An 18,098-nucleotide genomic window follows, 5' to 3' on the forward strand; every position below is an offset into this window, starting at 1 on the left:
ATCTTGTTATTAAATCAAGTGATCACTAATATTTTAGAATTATGTGTTGCATTAATATTCAACCAATTTAGTTAAATAATAGTTTGGAGCAAATTGAATATTTTGTTCGTATGCCTTTGAGATCGCAGGAATCACTTTTCACTATAAGAGTCGAGTAGAGGCCAATACGGGGGAATGTGACTCCATGACTCACTTCGTACCATCATCCCCGATCCTCCTTTCGTGGTTCCGATTCATATGGAGTTAGTAATCTCATGGATTATGAATGGGGTGTAACCTTCACGGGTCAATCGTTGTTGCCTTCGTTGTCCCTTTATTCGTGGTTGCCTTTTATGATCCGTGAACGGTTTACAAGTTCCTTAAAAACTTGTTGGCGGCTCCCTACTTTCCTTTGTCCCTAATCGTTGTCCCTAATCGTAATGTTGATTCCCACTTCCTATGAGTGCCAAGCATATTCACAACATGCTTTTAACGTAGGCGCACTTCGAGCGACGCCTACAATTATAATTCAAGTGATCGCCAATAATAGTTTTGTTTGTGCATTAATATTCTACCAACATAGATTAGACAGGTTTAGGGTAAACCTATTGATTGCATGTTAGCCAGAAAGCGCACATGAATACGATCAGAATAAAGTAGAGGCCTATTATTAGGGCAGGTTCAATCTCTTTTAGGTTGGATTTGTACCTTCATCCCCGAACCCTATTTGGTTCAAGACCTTTTCGGAGTTGCAATCTCTTGGATTGTTAAGGGGTGTAACCTTCACCTCGTGAACGGTTTACAAGTTCCTAAAAAAAAAACTTGTTGGCGACTCTTTTGCTCTATCTTCTTTCCCTTTGGACGCCACCGTATACTTTAGTGTATGATCACAGTGGGGTTCAAGCTAGGGATTAACGCTTGAAATATTCCCTACAACATATAATCCATGACGCTCTCAAATTTTATCATCTTATTATGAAAGTGATCAGTAATGAAGATGCTAAGATTAGCAAAGTAGTTATAACTAAACCTATGCAATAAGTGAACGACAAAATTCACAATTGCATGAAAGAAATAAAGCATATTAGATATGGGTATGATTTCTGTAGATGTTTTATAAAGAATGATATTCTTAAAACATTTGGAAAAACCATTTATCATAAGATGAACCATTCAGGTTTTGGAGTAATTTAAAATTTCATGCAATTTTTATCACTCTGTTTGCTATTTAATTGTGGTTTAGAATTAAATAATGAGTCCATTCGATTCTTGGAATATTCAAAATAGGGTATCAAGACCAGTCTTGGTAGGGAAACACCTATTAAGTGAACGTTGGATATTATAATCGAATATTATCCCTAATCGAGGTCATTTAAACGATGGACGATCAATGACCAATTGAGATTAGTGTGTAGTTTTATTTATAGCACCGTTTCTTGTGCTACAAGGACATGATTGTCATAAATCATTTGCACAGGTATTGGTTTAGAACCATACTGGATCGACCTATGAGAATACTTTAAGAGATTAAAAATTGTCATAAGTATACTTGACATTATGGCTATCAAAACCTATTTTCTGAGTTCTCTTGTTTGAGTACTAGTCCGCTTTGATGTTGTCATACGTCTGCCGTAATAGGGGATTATAACGGCAACACTCCGGCGGCTAGGTCCTCTCAGTAAGAGGAGCTACATTACAAGACTGGGAATGTCCCCCCTACTAAAATAGGGAAGATGTCTTTGTTGTATACAAGGCCTCTCGTAGAGCGAGACTGTGAAAATGCATGGTCGTGCTCGGATGGATTTTAGAAATCATCTGTTTATCGACAGTCGGACTTGGAATCGAGAAACACTTCTAGACGTAATAAGGATGACAAAATAATCTTACCTTATAGTTCATGAAGAGACATTAATCGACATAGGAAAAAGGTCGTACACTGAATGCGCACTTGTCCGGAAGGACAAGTGGGAGATTGAAAGGAATGGTGTCCTTCGAACAAGTGTACTACTCCGTCAGTGGGTTAAGAATTATTAAAAATCTAATATGTTCAGTAAGGTCAAGTGATCGGAATGCCTGGGTGGAGGCCGCTTCCGATCAGTAATATTAATGCATAATTAATATTACAGCTTAATCTTGACTGAAACCTTCGGGTCACACCCATGCAACTAACAAACCGAAGCGACGAATTAATTAGGAATTAATTAATAAGTCGATCGAGTAATTAATACATAGACGTCGGGAATTCGAGCTTAGAGCGTCGAAACCGAATGTCGAAAGTCGAGTCGAAAAATAGTAAAAGACGAGACGTGAAAATAATAATAAATCAACAAAGACCAAAATACCCCTAGCATCAAAAGACTGTGTACTAGGGGGTATAGCCAAGCTAGTAGCCCGTACCAAGTGCAGGGCTTGCTAGGAAGCTGCGGCTAGCTGCCTGCACCTAGTGTGTGGCGTGCTAGCATGCTGCAGCTATCAGCCCGTACTAGGTGCACGGCATGTTAGCAGCAGTTCTCGGCAGCAGCATCCCACACGCAAGTGCATGGGGTGTCGGTCGAGAAAGTGCGAGCAGCAACCCGTATTTTGTGTTGCGGGGATGGCTGGGCCGAGAGAAGGGCAGCAGCAAATGGGAAGCCCACTTGGGTGCCTTGGTGCCCAAGTGGGAGTTGCCAAGTGGCACAAGGTGAGGGAAAGAGTGGGGAGCAAGTTTGGTCCCCCCCTCCTCCAAATGGTCCTCACCTAACCTCTCACATGAGCTTGCCACGTGTTGATTTATTACTAGTTTGATTATTAATTTTATTTTAGCTTTAAAATAAAATGGAAAATCAAATTCTCCCACATTGATGGGAGAGCTTTTCACGCTCATGCATTTCCCTATAAATACCTAAGGTGGGATATTGGGAAAAGCACTTGAGTAAGAGTTGAAAAAGGCATCACCATTGTGAAAACCTTTGAACTCATTAGTTACTCGGGTTTTTGGTCGGGCCTTGCGAACCCCAAGGCATTGGACCATTTTCGGTGGTCGATTTGTGGGTGGACTATCATTGGAGGCCGTCGTAATTTCGAGGCTTGCTTTCGAAGTAAGAGCCCCTTCCGGTTGGGCGAAGCACGCTCCAAAGGTAATCGTTTTATCTTAATCTTGTGATTAATTTAATTATGTTTATGGTTTTATTTATTGCGAGTGCGGTCTTGTTTTTGGGTTTGTTTCCCCGGTGAGTCGGACTCACCAAACCCCAAGACTTAGATGATCGATCAACAATTAATTATTCAATTCATACTCTTTGGTTAACGAAAGGATACTGTGTGAAATTAATTAATTAAAAGTTTATTTTAAATGATCAAGCAACACTAATTAATTGATTAAAAGTGATTTTTAAATAAGAAAATAAAAGGTGATTGATCTAAGTGCTCGGGAATTTACGACTTTACCTTGGTAGATATTCGTTTAGAACACTTATGGAATCCTTCTTGTTTGGGAACCTCCACCATAGTAACAAGTAACAAAGAGGGGTGAGTGTTTAGGACAAGAGGGTTGATCGTACACAAGTTCACAATGTTTCTGCCAGAATTTCGGGTTAAATTCTGTCTGTTTAAGCCTTTTATTAAGCCCCTATTTATAGGGAATGGGTGTGTTTAGGGTTCCGAGTATTCTGTCGTAGGAGGTGTCGCACGCGTCTAAATGGGTTGCGCGCCTCCTCAGCACAAGTGATTCAGATGTGATGTTATGGGTAGCGCAACGGAACGTCTTGCACGCGGTATTATGGTAAGATTCGGTTTTATACTTTTATAAAATCCTGAATCTTTTGCGAGTGCATCACTGGAGGATGCGTTAGGCAACGCGCACAACCCTATTAGTTGCGCGTGCCAGACCAGCGCGACTCTTTGAGATGCGCGCATATTTTTTTGCGGCAGCTTTAATTTTTATCCTGGGCGCCTCTAACTCAGCCAAATTTAGGTTTAGACTTTGGTTTAAGCCTAATTACTTATCGGGCTTAGTTAATTGGACTTTATTTAATTTTGTTTTGGGTTAAGCTAGGTATTTTGTATTCTTGTGGCTAAATCACTTGTCCATAAGCATTCTTCACGTTGATCCAACACAAATATGGTTTTATTTATCGTCATAGCACTTTCGGTCGAGACAGAAGGCCAAAAGTAGATGTCTACAAATGGCCGTCCAACTGGGCGCACGACTCCCCCTCCAAATCCAACTATAGGGTGAGTGACCTTGTGCATGCTGTCGGGCTTGTACTTTATCTTGGACAAATACTTGTACCTGATGATGTCAGACAAGCTACCAGTATCTATTGGGATCCTGCCAACCAGTTGGTTGGCGACCTTGTATTCAATGATGACTGGGTCATCATGTGGCCGGCGGACTGAGCCCTTGTCCTTTTCAGTGATGATGACCTCAAGGAATGTGTTGGTAGACGCTTGACCTTTGTATGGTCCTTGGTGCACCGGATAGTAGGGCCCCCTCCAAAAAATCGCCTACTATAGTGTAAATCGGCTCTTTGTTAGTGTCCGAACTACTAGTAGGCTGTAAAGTCTTTTTGGATGATAGCCTAGGGTTTGTCTTCAGAATAACCTTGGACTTGAGGATGTGGGACTTCAACACCCCTAGATCAGCCAGACAGTCTAACAGCCGCTTGAAGCAGTTGTTGGTGTTATGACCAATGTCCTCATGGAAATGGTGGTACTTGTTTTTGTTCCGATTTTTGGCGAAACCTTTCATTGCAGCCGACTTCTAAATGGTCAGTTGGTCCTTAATCTCCATGACGATGAATTAGCAGTCCTTGTTAAACTCGTATTTGGTGACGTGCGGTTTAAAATCCTTCTTTTTCTTCTGGGACGTCTACTCTGAGTCGTCAACCGCCCAGACTTCTTTACTTTTCTTGCTCCCTTCAGCTTTGAAAGTCGGTTAAGCAGTCCGACTCTCCTTTTGTTTTTCATACTTATTGGAGTTTGACTAATTGCTGGATGATCAGAGGTCGGTCGCCTGCATAAACTTTCCATCTCCATCAGCGCCTCTTGCAGAATGAAGACTCTCTTTTGGATGAGATCAAACTTAAAGGTTGACCCGTCTTTCAAACCCTTTAAGAATTCTATGTATGCAACTTCGTCAGGCAGTCCTTGAGTCTAGATTCTCACCAGATTGAACTAGGGCTGGCAAAAGCTGACCCGACCCGACAACCCGACCCGAAATAAATGGGTTTTGATAGAGATTTTCAACCCGTTTATGTAATTGGGTCAACCCGAACCCGACCTGAAGTTAAATGGGTCGGGTTCAGGTTGAAAATCCCAACCTGAAACCAACCCGCATAAATCCGTTTATTTAATTGGGTCGATTTCAGGTCGGGTCAACCCGAACCCAACCCGCTTAACTTAAAACCCTAATTTTAAAATATGGGCCAAGCCCAAACTATCTAACCCTAATTCCCTAAAGTCCTAAACGGCTAAAACACTCTCCCTCTTTCACTCGTCGCTTTCACTTAAACTCTCTCTCTTCTCAGTTTCTCTCTCTTCTCTCCTCTCTTTTCTCTCTCTAACTCTCTTATTATCAATCTTTCGACGTTTAAAATAAAACTGCTTGAAGATTGAAGCTTCATCTCGAACACTCTGAAGGTAATATCATTCTCTTTTGTTGCTTTAATCCTATTATTCGATTTTTTATGAGTTTGTTTGCTCATGAGTCATTTGTTTATGCAATTTCCACTACTAAAAATTGGCCAAATTGCGACCGGCGCAAACGGTCGCAAAAAATAGTAAAAACAGTCGCAAAACATAATTGCGACCGGCAACGGTCGCAACATGGCGGTCGTTATTATCTTGGTCGCAAAAAAAAAATATTACGACCGTTTGACGGTCGCAGATTTTTAACGGTCGTTTTACCTATTTTCAACGACCGTTAAAAAAACGGTCGCAAATATTAGAAATTGCGACCGCCTTATGAAACGGTCGCAAATATTGAATTTAGCGACCGTCATAAGCCGTCGCTAAAAGTATTAAAAAAAACAAAAAAAAAAAAAAGAAAAAGACCCACCCTTAAACCCAGATCCCACCCAAACCACCACCACTGCCCACCCTACACAACCACTAGTCGCCGCCTCTACCCACCATTACCTTCATCCACCTTAAACCACCCATACCCACCACCACCCACCCTTAACCCAGAAATTCGAACACAACTATTCCAACCCAGAAATTCGAATAAAAAAATTCAAACACAACAATTCCAACCCAGAAATTCGAACACAACAATTTAACCCAGAAATTTGAATAAAAAAATTCGAACACAACAATTTAACCCAATAATTCGAACAAAAAAATTCGAACACAACAATTAAACCCAGAAATTTGAACAAAAAAAATTCGAACACAACAATTAAACCCAAAAATTCGAACAACAAAATTTGAACACAAAAATTAAACCCAGAAATTCGAACGAAAAAATTCAAACATAACAATTAAACCCAGAATTTTAGTACAAAAAAATCAAATAAAAACGTACAATCGAACCTAAATTCGACAAATTAACCCACAAATCCGAACCTAAATTCAACAAAAAATTCGAATGTAAATTCGACAATCAAACCCACAAATTCGAACCTAAATTCAACAAAAAATTCGAACCTAATTTCGACAATTAAACCCACAAATTCGAACCTAAATTCGACAATTAAACCCACAAATTCGAACATAAATCCAACATAAATTAAACCCGCCTTTATTAATATTTTTTCCTCTAATGGTTCATATGGTCGAATTCGACCACAAAAACTCCAGATCTGGAATTTTTATGGTCGAATTTGACCATTAACACCATAAATCGTTTGTTGCTCATTGAATTTATCAAAATTTGTTTATTGCTCAGTTAAGAATCGCCAAAGAAGATTAATTAAGGCAGCTAGCACTGGTGTAAAAGAGAACGGAGGTAAGAGAAGAAGAGGATAAAGGAAAAGGAGAAGAGGAAAGAAATCGGGGATAAGAGGAAACAAAAGGAGAAGGGGAAACTGTCTCTCAAACGGTCGCAATTGTAGAAATTTGCGACCGACTCTCTCAAACGGTCGCAATTGTAGAAATTTGCGACCGACTCTCAAACGGTCGCAATTGTCCAAATTTGCGACCGTTAGTAACGGTCGCAACAATATTATTTTTATTTTGAATTATTTTTGACATGTATTTTATTTTTAAAAACTATTTAAATGCCTTTGCGACCGTTTTATAACCCAAAAACAGTCGCAAATCTGCGACCGCTTTCAAAACGGTCGCAAATTTAATATTTTGCGACCGTTTTCATGACGGTCGTAGAAAAACGGTCGCAAATTGACCGAATTTTAGTAGTGTTCTTTGATTTGGTTATGCAATTTTCAGATTTCTTTGATTTTTTATGCGATTTTTTGCTATTATGGTTTATGTATGCTTTGTTTATGCGATTTAATCATTTAATGTTGTTCGTTTGTTATTTTCTTACTCTGCAATTTCTTTGATTTGATTTGTTTATGCGATTTTTTGCCCTGTTTTTGCAATTCCAAGTCTGTTTGTAGTTTATACCTTTGTTTTTCATGAGTTTGATTCTTTATGTCATGACTCATGAGTTTATACTTTTGTTTTTCATGTTTTATCTTTTATGCCATGAGTGTAATTCTTTTTTTAATTTATTCACATATGGCTGATAGCCCTTCCAGATTCTGATTCAGATGATGAAGTTTCTGATTCTCATCAAACGGATTTTTCAAGTTTTAGTTGCTGTTGTGAGTGTATGAAGTATGGAAAATGCAGCAGGATTTTCTTGAATTATGTTGTTAAGTTATGTTTGCTTGAATTATGTGTTGAACTTGAAGTCTTGAATACTTGAATCTTACAGGTTAAAGAAATTAGTCAAATTACAGGTTAAAAAAATTACAGTATAAAGAAATTAGTAAATTACAGGTTTTATTTATTTTTTAATTAAAAAAAAATTAGGTTAAGGCAGGTCGGGTTCAAGTTGACCCGTTTATAATCAGGTTGGGTTCAGGTTGGATTTTTTGACCTGTTTAAGTAAACAAGTCGGGTTAAGGTTGGGGGTCCTGACCCGTTTATGTAAACAGGTCGACCTGAACCCGACCCGACCCGACCTGTTTGCCAGCCCTAGATTGAACTGCCTGACATAGGAGCGTAGCCCTTCTCTCTCTCCCTGCCGGATGGTGCTCAAATCGAGACTTGTTTTCTTGGTAGGGATGTTCATTGAGAAGTTGAAAGCGAACAAGAAGACAAGCCTTTTGAAACTGTCTATACATCCGGCTAGCAAGTTTCAAAACCATTGTTGGGCTATGGGAAACATCTGCACCACGTGGCATCATCTAACCCCTGTAGGTACATGAGGTTGGTGTAGGCCATGAGGTGATTTTCAGGGTTGGTGGTACCATCATAGGTACCAACCAAGATATTCTTAACCTTGACTGGTTGTGCCACCTCAGTAATCTCCTTGGTGAATGTAGAAGGTTGTTCACCAAGTTTGAGCAGACGAAGCTGCTAGTCCAAAGGTTGAACATTGTCTGTCGCCTTACCTCCAAAGATGGTCGATTGCATATAAGGTTGGGCATATTACCGTATGGCATCTGAGGCACATACGGGACTGATTCAATCATCTAAGGGCCGATATGGATGGACTGGCCACCTAACGCGCTCTCATATGCTGACTGGGAATACCTTCTTGAGGTATTCTTGAAGCTGTCTGGGAAGCTCGATGTAGAAGCCGACTCAAATAGCTGCCGGTTTCTCTTATGCTCAATGATATGTTGAGCATTAGAGAATGATTTCTTGCTACCATCTAGCTGAACTTGCCGAATGACCTTCCTTGTGTCCATTTGAGGCAAAAGGACTTTGGACCAGTCAATCGCGGTCGTTGCGGCTTTCTCCTTTGGGTGTGGAGTAGGCTGCTTGTCCTTGACTGGCTTTCTCCTCTCAACATTAGGAGACTTCTTGCTCGACTGACCCTTGCTTGAGCCAGCCGTCTTTTTGTTGATTAGGTCCTTAATCTCCTCTTTGAAACTAGTCATGAATTTCACGTGTTCGTCGATCTCTGGTGACGGGAGCCTGCCCTCTGGCCGTTTGGGATTCCCAAGTCTGTTGACCGGAGGGTTACTTGGACCTGCCTGCTTGTTGCTCCGTTTTGGTTTATCTTTGGGATGGATGCATTTAGAAATGAGTGAGCCATCAAGGGCAACATGGGTTTCGACTTCTATGTCGTTATAAGTGTCATGGTTTAAATAGACCTCCCCATCGACTCGAGGCTGGTTGGGTTCAAGAGGCAGTACAGACTCTTGAATTATCTTAGAGGTACTCTCCCCACAGACGCCGCCAAATGTTCCGGGTTTTTTTGTGTCATGTGGGAGAGTTACAACTCTAAGATTGGGACCAGCAGCATGTACCTGCAAAATAATGAAGACTTCATGTGGTAGGAGCTCCGCCTCCAACGATCAAGTTAGAGCGTGATTGGAGCAAAGTAAAGAGTGCGGAAAATGTAAAAGTGAGATCTTCTCGGATTCTGAGATCAGGTGATTTCTCTAATGTAAGAGAAATTAGGTATGTTGTAATAAATGAATGTGCCCCAAAAATAGGGGGGAAATCTCCTATTTATAGGGTCATCGGGAATTGTGCCTCTGCGGCCCTGCCTAGGTTACGAAAACCTAGGACTAATAGGCTGCGCCGTTTTGCGGCGTTCTCGAGAATTGGGCCAGGATGATCGCCTTTTTCCCAATAGCTGGGAGGGACACGTGTCAAAGGAGGATTGATCTACTTGAGACCTCTCCTAGGGTGACACATGTCGCACTCTAATAGCGCCACGTGGCATGGATATTTTTACCCAAAACATTAATTAAGAGGAGAACATCAGAGGAATGAAATATTGGAACAAGTACATCCTCTAATAATTTCAGCAAGTTTTATGTTGTAAATAAATAAATAAAAAACTTAGATCGGGTCATCGGCTGACTTATTCACTACCTGACATACTAGATATTCATTGTTTCGAATACCCAAAAACACCCGGTATTGAGTTAAGACACCATTATTTTATTTTATTTTATTTTTTTTGAGAAAAGACATCACTGTTTACTATAGTGTGGAAAAAAGCTAAATCATCGGAAATTATGACATCACCTTAAAAGTTCTAAAAAAAAAAAAATTCACCTAAGCATGACTCCAAAAATGAGGGATAACTCAAATGATTAGAGCTTTCTTCCCGAATCTAAGTAATCGTAGGATCGATTCACATTGCCGCTGCATTGCGGTTCTACAAACACCAAAAAAAAAAAAAAAAAAAAAAAAAAAAAAACCTAAGCATGACTCCAAAACAGTTAGTTAAAGTTTTAAAAATAGCACACCGAAAACGGTTGCTTGAATCAGTGATCTTTCCTTTCCGTAAAATAACTACAGAGTACTCTGTAATTCTGTACATTGCCATTTATGGCGCCACCATACACTTCTGTCTTCTTCCAAATTCTTTTTCCTTTTTTAGCAACTTGCAATTGGCATCTCCTCTCTCTCTTACCTGCCACCCCACCCATATCTTATCCAATCACATCATCTCTCCCCTCAATCAATGCATATAATAATATAATAATGTTTCATTTTTATAATTTTTCTGTAAATCTGATGAATATTTATTTTAATAGGGGATGTCCATTGTTTCTTGATATACACAACTCCTTTTCTTCTTACCAATTTGGCTACTCTATTATTCATTTTTGGGTTGTTTTGAGTTGCCCAAATAATCCAGATTCATCCCCTCAATCTTTGGAGACTTTTTGCCCCCTCTTTTTGGATTGAAAAACTATCTATTTTTCTGGGTTTTTCTCCAAATTCTAGCAGATTTATGGAGGGCTTTTCTAATGAACGCTTCGATTTTGGGAGGATGGGTTATGGGTATTCTTCATTCCTCTTTTTAAGGCTTTGTCTTATATAGGTTGATGTTGTTTTAATTTGCTTTGTTTTCCCTTTTTTCCAGATGTCAGCATTACAGAAGAAGGTGTTTGATTCGAGCTCCGTGTTGTAATGAGATCTTTCCTTGTCGCCATTGCCACAACGATGCCACTGTATGTTTCCGTGTTGTACCCTTTTCTAATAACCATTTTCTTCACGTTTTGTTGTTTATAGTATGTTTTTCTTTTAGAAAAATATTGGGTGTTGTATTGATCTACATATACTGACATTTAGTTGCAATGTGACATATAATTTCTCGTTTTAGTGAGCTTCATAGTAGTATTATTTTTGTAGATTAACAGTTTAGCTATTAATTGCAAACAGTTTGAGTTATGTGTTTATCAGCAAACAGTTTAAAATCTTCCAAACATTGCAATTATATGTCACAAAAGCTCACAGGTTTGATTGGCCATTTGGACTTGTATTTTGGGTATGGGTCAGTTCTACCTACTAACTAAGAAGCTATGTTACTTGGACTCGGGTAAGTGGGTTACCATTTCAAACACGGATACGTATCCAAGTTTGACCCGGCTATTTTTCAAAAAATTCCGTGATTTTGGACTAACATGAAGTTTTAAGTGTCCTTCCCATGTCCTTAGTGTCTTGGGTCCGATACGGGTACGTAAGGTGAAATGAAGAGTCTGAGTAGCATAGCTAGTAAGTCTAGTATATTCAAACTTAATTCATGGGTTTAACCTTGGTGAATGATTCTCATTCTTCTTGTCTGATGATTCAAGGGGCAATCGAGTATAAAGTTTGAAATAATTTTGAATTTGTGGGATTTGTTCATTATGTTGCTAAATTTTACTCGTTTGTGGAAATGCCTCTTAGAACATGTTACGCAACCCAATGGACCGACATGAACTCGATCGACATGATGTTAAGCAAGTATGTTGATTCCGAGAGCGTTTTTCTATCTTTGATTGTGTACTTTAGTTACCCGTTCTGCAGTATTAATTTGCTTTCATGCTCTCATTATACAGGTTGTTTGTGCTGTATGCGACACAGAACAACCAGTAAGTAGTAATGATAGTTCAGTTTGGCTACTTCTTTCATGTTTTGTATCTGCATTTGGTAGGAAAAATGTGGTGACTGATGTTTGGTTACCTGTAAATTCAGGCGGCTCATGTTTGCACGAATTGCGGTGTTAATATGGGGGAGTACTTTTGTGAGATTTGCAAGTTCTATGACGATGATGTAAAATTCTGGTGCCTTTAGTATAAAATAACGGTTCATTCTTGCTTTTGTAGGATTGGTGTATATTGTGGTTCATAACTTCTTGACTGATCTACATATAATATGAAGCTAGCTGAAATACTAAATATTAGAAGATTTTTCTACTTTTTTTTTTTTTTTTTTCGAGAACCTGTGACTAAGAGTATCAACTAGAAAATCTGTGAAAATTTTTGCTCTTTAACTCTGGAAATTTGCATTTCCTGCATCAGCTGAGACTCTCGTTTGATGATAGTTGTTTTATACTTACAGGTTGATAAAATGCAATTTCACTGTGACGATTGCGGGATTTGCAGGTACATTGGCAACTGCAGATGAATGTCAATATTTGTAATTTTATCACTAGTTAATTACTCACAATTGGTTGTTTGTGAACTACGCTATTTAAAATATTGATTTAAAAGAGTTTTTGAGGTGCATAATGAGCATTTGAACAATGGTAATAGGCAAGTTAAAATTTTGAGGTACTACCTCCGTTACATATTATTTGCAACGATTTGACATAAAGTAGAGAGGAAAAATGTCTAATCGTTGCAAATAATATGTAAGGAGGTAGCAGATACATTTTCGGAATCCTATGTTGGTTCTGTGTATCAGATTTTGAATTTGTCTAGAAGAAAAGTTTTTGCACTGCAGCTAAATGTAATTGAAAATTTTTGAACCAGGGTTGGTGGCCGTGAAAACTTCTTCCACTGCAAGAAGTGTGGTATTCTTTATTCCTACTCTTATCATCTAAGCTTTTTGTTTCATCGTTTTGAACTTTTAGTAGTTTCTATGGTTAGGAATTTTATTGCGTTTTTTGCTGCTTGTATAAACATTTTTCTGAAAAACATCATTCCAGGATCTTGCTATTCTGTGGCGTTACGTAATAATCATTTGTGTATAGAAAACTCCATGCGCCATCACTGTCCCATATGCTATGAGGTTTGTTGATCATTCTTTTTCATTGTTCTGTTTATGATTTGCTTGCCTTTAGATATCATGAACAGTAATTGATCTTACTTTTTTTTTTTCTTGTTTACATTAGTATCTTTTTGACTCGCTTAAAAATACTACTGTCTTGACTTGTGGGCATACTATGCATTCTGATTGCTGCGAAGAGATGCTGAAGCGCGATAAGTAAGCATGCTTGCATCCTCGGAAAAAGCTGATTTGTTGGGTGTTCTTGTCCTAGGAAGGGTCTTACATTTGTTAAATGTTGCAGGTACTGCTGCCCTATATGCTCAAAATCAGTTATTGACATGTCTAGAACCTGGAAGAGATTAGATGAGGAGGTAAGCATGTTAAATCCTTGATTATGCTGTAAATTAGATCAATGACATTGACACAATGAAATTTTATGTTCCGGCCTCCTTATAGATGTTATTGATAGAGTATAAAATATATTACTGAGCCTCAACCATAAGTTTAAGTTTTTGGTTGAGTTGGTCCTTTAACATGGTATCAAGAGCCAGCGCACAAAGGTCACGGGTTCGAATCTCATCCACCCCTCCTTCAAAGTGGAATTAATTTGCACCATAATCCTCTAGAAATCCAGTACAAAGAACTATATGGCAAAAGTAGTGCAAAACCATAATATGCCCTCTATCATCTTATGTTTTTCTCACTTTTCTTCTATGGTTTTTTTGATAACACATTAACACGACTACAAAGTATCATCTAGTTAAAATTAAATCTATTCTCACCGTATATTGTATCGACTTTTACTTTCACTCTTTCCTCATACATGTTCTTTTTTTTCTCTCTGTCCACTTATATATCCTTAATATAACTGTTCTTGATCTCTATGCCCAACCCTAATGTATTAACAATTATGAACATCTTATCTTATATAAATAAATGGAAATTTTGCAAAAAATCACATTTTATAAGCAATTTTTTGCAAAAAACCACCTTATAAATTTTATTTTTTTTGCAATGACACACTTTAATCAAATTTTTTTGCAAATCAATACCTTTATGTTGAAAAATGAGATTTGACCCCATTTTCCGGCGTTGACTACACTATTTTCTGGCTTAAAGGTATGATTTTGCAAAAAAAAATTGATTAAAGTGTGTCTTTGCAATAAAAAATTTATAAGGTGGTTTCTTGCAAAAAAATGCTTATAAAAGGTGGTTTTTTTGTAAAATTTCCTAAATGAATATATGTTAATAAATCTGTTGTTTCTAAATGGAGGGCTTAAACATGTCTTTGTGGACGTATGATTATCATGAGAATTTGAATTGCGTAGTATGCTGTCGTTGAATTTTGTTCTATGTACTGTTAGTAAGCCAATTAGAAAATTGTGCATGACCCATAGGGCAAACCATGACAGTTTCCATTTATATTTGATGAAATCCAACAGTTTAAATAGCATATACTTGTATATGAAATGAGTAAAATATCAAGAGCAATTTTGTATAACCGAATGTCCCTGCAGGCCTGAGTCCAGGTGAAGTGATTGATACATTTGAATATGCACAAAACTCCATCTTATTAGTCGATTAATAAGCTGCTTGTTAGGGGCTGACAAAATTTGTCTAAATAATCTTTGCTTTCATGATTTTAGTCTTGATAATTGTTCTTTGCACATCCAGATTGAAGCAACCACCATGCCGGAGGAGTACCGCACCAAGAAGGTATTGCAACTGCATCTTTTTTGATGTATTTCCATGCATTGAATGAATTGCGACTAAATAAAGAATGATGAATGAGTGTTAATATGTTTTTTTCATCAAGAATACTTGTTTCGAAAAGAATTCCTGTGATTGTGTTTCTTATTTTTCAACATTTAGTTTGTTGCTCTATATTGATCCACCTGTTTTCATGCTATTATCACCTGGCATGAGTGTGTCATGGCCATAATTTCTCACCTTTACTTTTGCAAAAGTAAATTAGCAGACGATATAATTTCTAGAACTAACTTGAATCTAAAAGAAGGGAATTTTTGTATTAAAAACTTCAATATCTTATAGATGGTGATCAAGAAACTTCTTTCTGCAGGTTTGGATTCTATGCAACGACTGCAATGATACAACAGAGGTTTATTTCCACATACTAGGCCAGAAATGTAGCCACTGCAAGTCTTATAACACCTGTCAAATTGCGCGTCCAATCCTTCCTTAGAATCGTTGAACATACGAATCATCTTGGCTTGGCTTCTTTTAGTGTGGATGATACTCATTTTCCCTTTTTTTCTTCTGTGCTTCAATCATTGTGCAAGCTAAGTTATTCACTGATTTGCACCATTCATCATGATTTGGACTAATATTATTATATGCTATGGCAGAAGCAATTCTCAACTTATTTTTTCAACCTGTAAATGAATTCAAAGGTAGACAAACATATAATGATGTAAACATTTCTTAACGCTTAATGTACACTACTTCCCCTTCTTACACAAGGCCGTCACCTTTAATAGAAGAAAAATTCTTAACTTTGAGGCAAAGTATAATTTGGGAGCCTCCATAATTTCCATCTTCCTATGAGTTATTTTCATTTTTATTTTTATATGTAAACATATATGAATTTATTAATTTATTTGCTCTTACATGAGTTATCTTCATTATAATTTTTACTGAAAATTGAACTTTAAGTTTCATGTTAATCATTATATGCTTCAATCGTGCAAGCTAAATTAATCATTATATGTTAGGAAAAATTGCCCGGAATAATCCCACCTTTGGGGCGTTCGTTAAAAATAATCCCACCTTTGGGAAAAATCCGACATTTTTAACCAATCCGCTTAAAATAGACCCAACCGATCATGTAACTTGTTATAGTAGGTTACTTGTCACATCACGGCCTGTGATTGGTTCAAAAAAATTAAATAAAATAAAAATTTAAACAAAAAAGTTTAAAAAAAAAAAAAAAAAAAAACTAAAAATAACAATTATTTAATTTAAAGTCACCCTATCATCTGCCAAGCCACCCTTTCGCCGCTGACTCCCCTGACCCGTAGCTCCGACCACCAACGACCAGTGTTGTTGCCCCTGAACACCGCCCCGGATCTCGACCTCTCTCTCTCTCAAAAATGGCGGATTAAAACTTTAACCCAAGCAATAACCAAAACTCAGATGAAAGCTGTCCCACGCATGCGAATTGATTTCAATCTTTGGCCAATGTTTGTTGGATACCGACGGCGCGCACCACCACACCGATGCCAACGTCGCGCCATGCCCAACACTCCTCCAAGTCTCCAACCAGCCTCGTCAAATCCCTTCCCTATTCCACTTCCCCCGCTACGTTTTCGGCCGATGGTAAGGGCTAAATTCTGGTCACAGTGGGGTTGACAGTTTAAGGCCTCGTCTAGGTCGATGGTAGGGGCAGCGGGGCGAGGAGGTGGTTGGGGTTGTGGTAGGGCTAGGGTTTGAATTAAATTTAAGGGGTTTTTTTTTTGAGAAAAAAGTAAAAAATAATTATTAATAATCATTTCTTAAAACATAATTAAAATTAAAACTTATTTTTTTTACCAATCACGTGGTGACACGTGTAAATTAAACTTAATAAAAAATAATTACTCACTCAATCAGTTACAAGTCACTTGGGACATTTTGAGCGTATTGGGTATAAAGGTCGGATTATTTAAAATAACACAAAGGTGGAATTATTTTTAGCGAACACCCCAAAGGTGGATTATTTCGGGCAATTTTTCCTATATGTTATCTTCATGTTTTAAGCATGGTTTAATAAAGAACTAGATTTTTAACTCGGGCGATTGTAATACCCCCAATTTACTAACTAATAATGAACAATAAATAAAAGAAAAGCAGACAACCTTTAAATAAAATTGCGGAAGCATACACCTAAATCGGAGGTACGGTGTTACAAAATGGTATTTAGAGCCTAACCGCTCATGGGATTTACGCAGAGATCTTCATATCCCAGCGTGTTTTGGTTTAGGAATGAACCTGTTAATAAAGAACTAGGATTAAAATTGACATAGGCTAAGCCGTTTCAGTTGTGTTCCTCAATTTGTGTTTGCTATGCGTTTCTTTTTATGTGACTAGTTTTGACTTTTGAGTTTGAGGACGGACTCCTTTTTAAGGGGGATAGTATGTAATACCCCTATTATTTTAGTACTCTATCTATATATTTTATACAGAGAGGTTTGATTTAGCTTTTACTTTCTTTCAAATTTACAAGTAAATCATATTTCCTCTACTTTAAGTTTCGGGACGAAACTTGTTTTAAGGAGGGTAGATTGTAATACCCTAAAATTTTCTATCTTAAGTTTCGGGGACGAAACTTGTTTTACGGAGGGTAGATTATAATACCCTAAAATTTTCTATTTTAAGTTTTGGGGACGAAACTTATTTTAAGGAGGGTAGATTATAATACTCGAATATTTTATAATTTTATATAATATATTTTTATTAAAAAAAAAAGTTTATTTTTATTTATTAAATAACATTCCTAATATCATATTTTTATTTTAGAGTTCGAAAAGGTTTAAAACCCTATTTTAATTTAAGTAGGACTCTTATTTTATCTATATTAACTATTTTTAACCCTAAATGTTTTCTGAATAGTTAGTGCATCCATGACTCTTATTAAAAAATTTATCTTTGCAAATTGCTTCCTGGACCTCTTTGTTTCACGCACAACGAACACCTCAATTCGTGGGGATTAAAGTTCCTTTGATGACTTTTGACTTCATGATTTCAATTTATATGCAAGTGCATTAGCAAAAGTTGAAAATGCAGTATGTGTGTGTGCACAGAGTATTGTTCATGCATGACCTTAGTTTCATTATCGATAAAACTTGGAGTTTTATTTTTCGGAAGGTAATCACACGCAACTTTAGAGATCTTTGTTTTATATTTCATATTATTATGTGTGATATGATTTATTATTTGTACTTTGTATTATTATGTGTAAATTTTATAATTATAATTTGTGTGATCAAGTTTGTTTATGTATACTCCATATGATGATTATTATTGTA

General features: G+C 37.4%; 1 protein-coding gene across 1 annotated transcript; it reads left to right on the forward strand.

Annotated features, from left to right (window-relative positions):
* Positions 1 to 10,622: 10,622 nt before the first annotated feature.
* On the forward strand, positions 10,623 to 15,545 carry LOC145630786 (E3 ubiquitin-protein ligase MIEL1-like). The gene is made up of 12 exons (XM_081682950.1): positions 10,623 to 10,881; positions 10,964 to 11,051; positions 11,770 to 11,826; positions 11,922 to 11,954; positions 12,058 to 12,135; positions 12,424 to 12,467; positions 12,837 to 12,877; positions 13,013 to 13,095; positions 13,199 to 13,290; positions 13,376 to 13,445; positions 14,749 to 14,790; positions 15,155 to 15,545. Exons 1-12 carry the CDS (start codon positions 10,832 to 10,834, stop codon positions 15,275 to 15,277), a joined length of 801 nt encoding a protein of 266 aa, XP_081539076.1. The 5' UTR covers positions 10,623 to 10,831; the 3' UTR covers positions 15,278 to 15,545.
* Positions 15,546 to 18,098: the final 2,553 nt, after the last annotated feature.

Source organism: Chenopodium album, chromosome 5 (genome assembly GCF_948465745.1).
Source record: "Chenopodium album chromosome 5, dcCheAlbu1.1, whole genome shotgun sequence".
Classification (NCBI taxonomy): Eukaryota; Viridiplantae; Streptophyta; class Magnoliopsida; order Caryophyllales; family Amaranthaceae; genus Chenopodium; species Chenopodium album.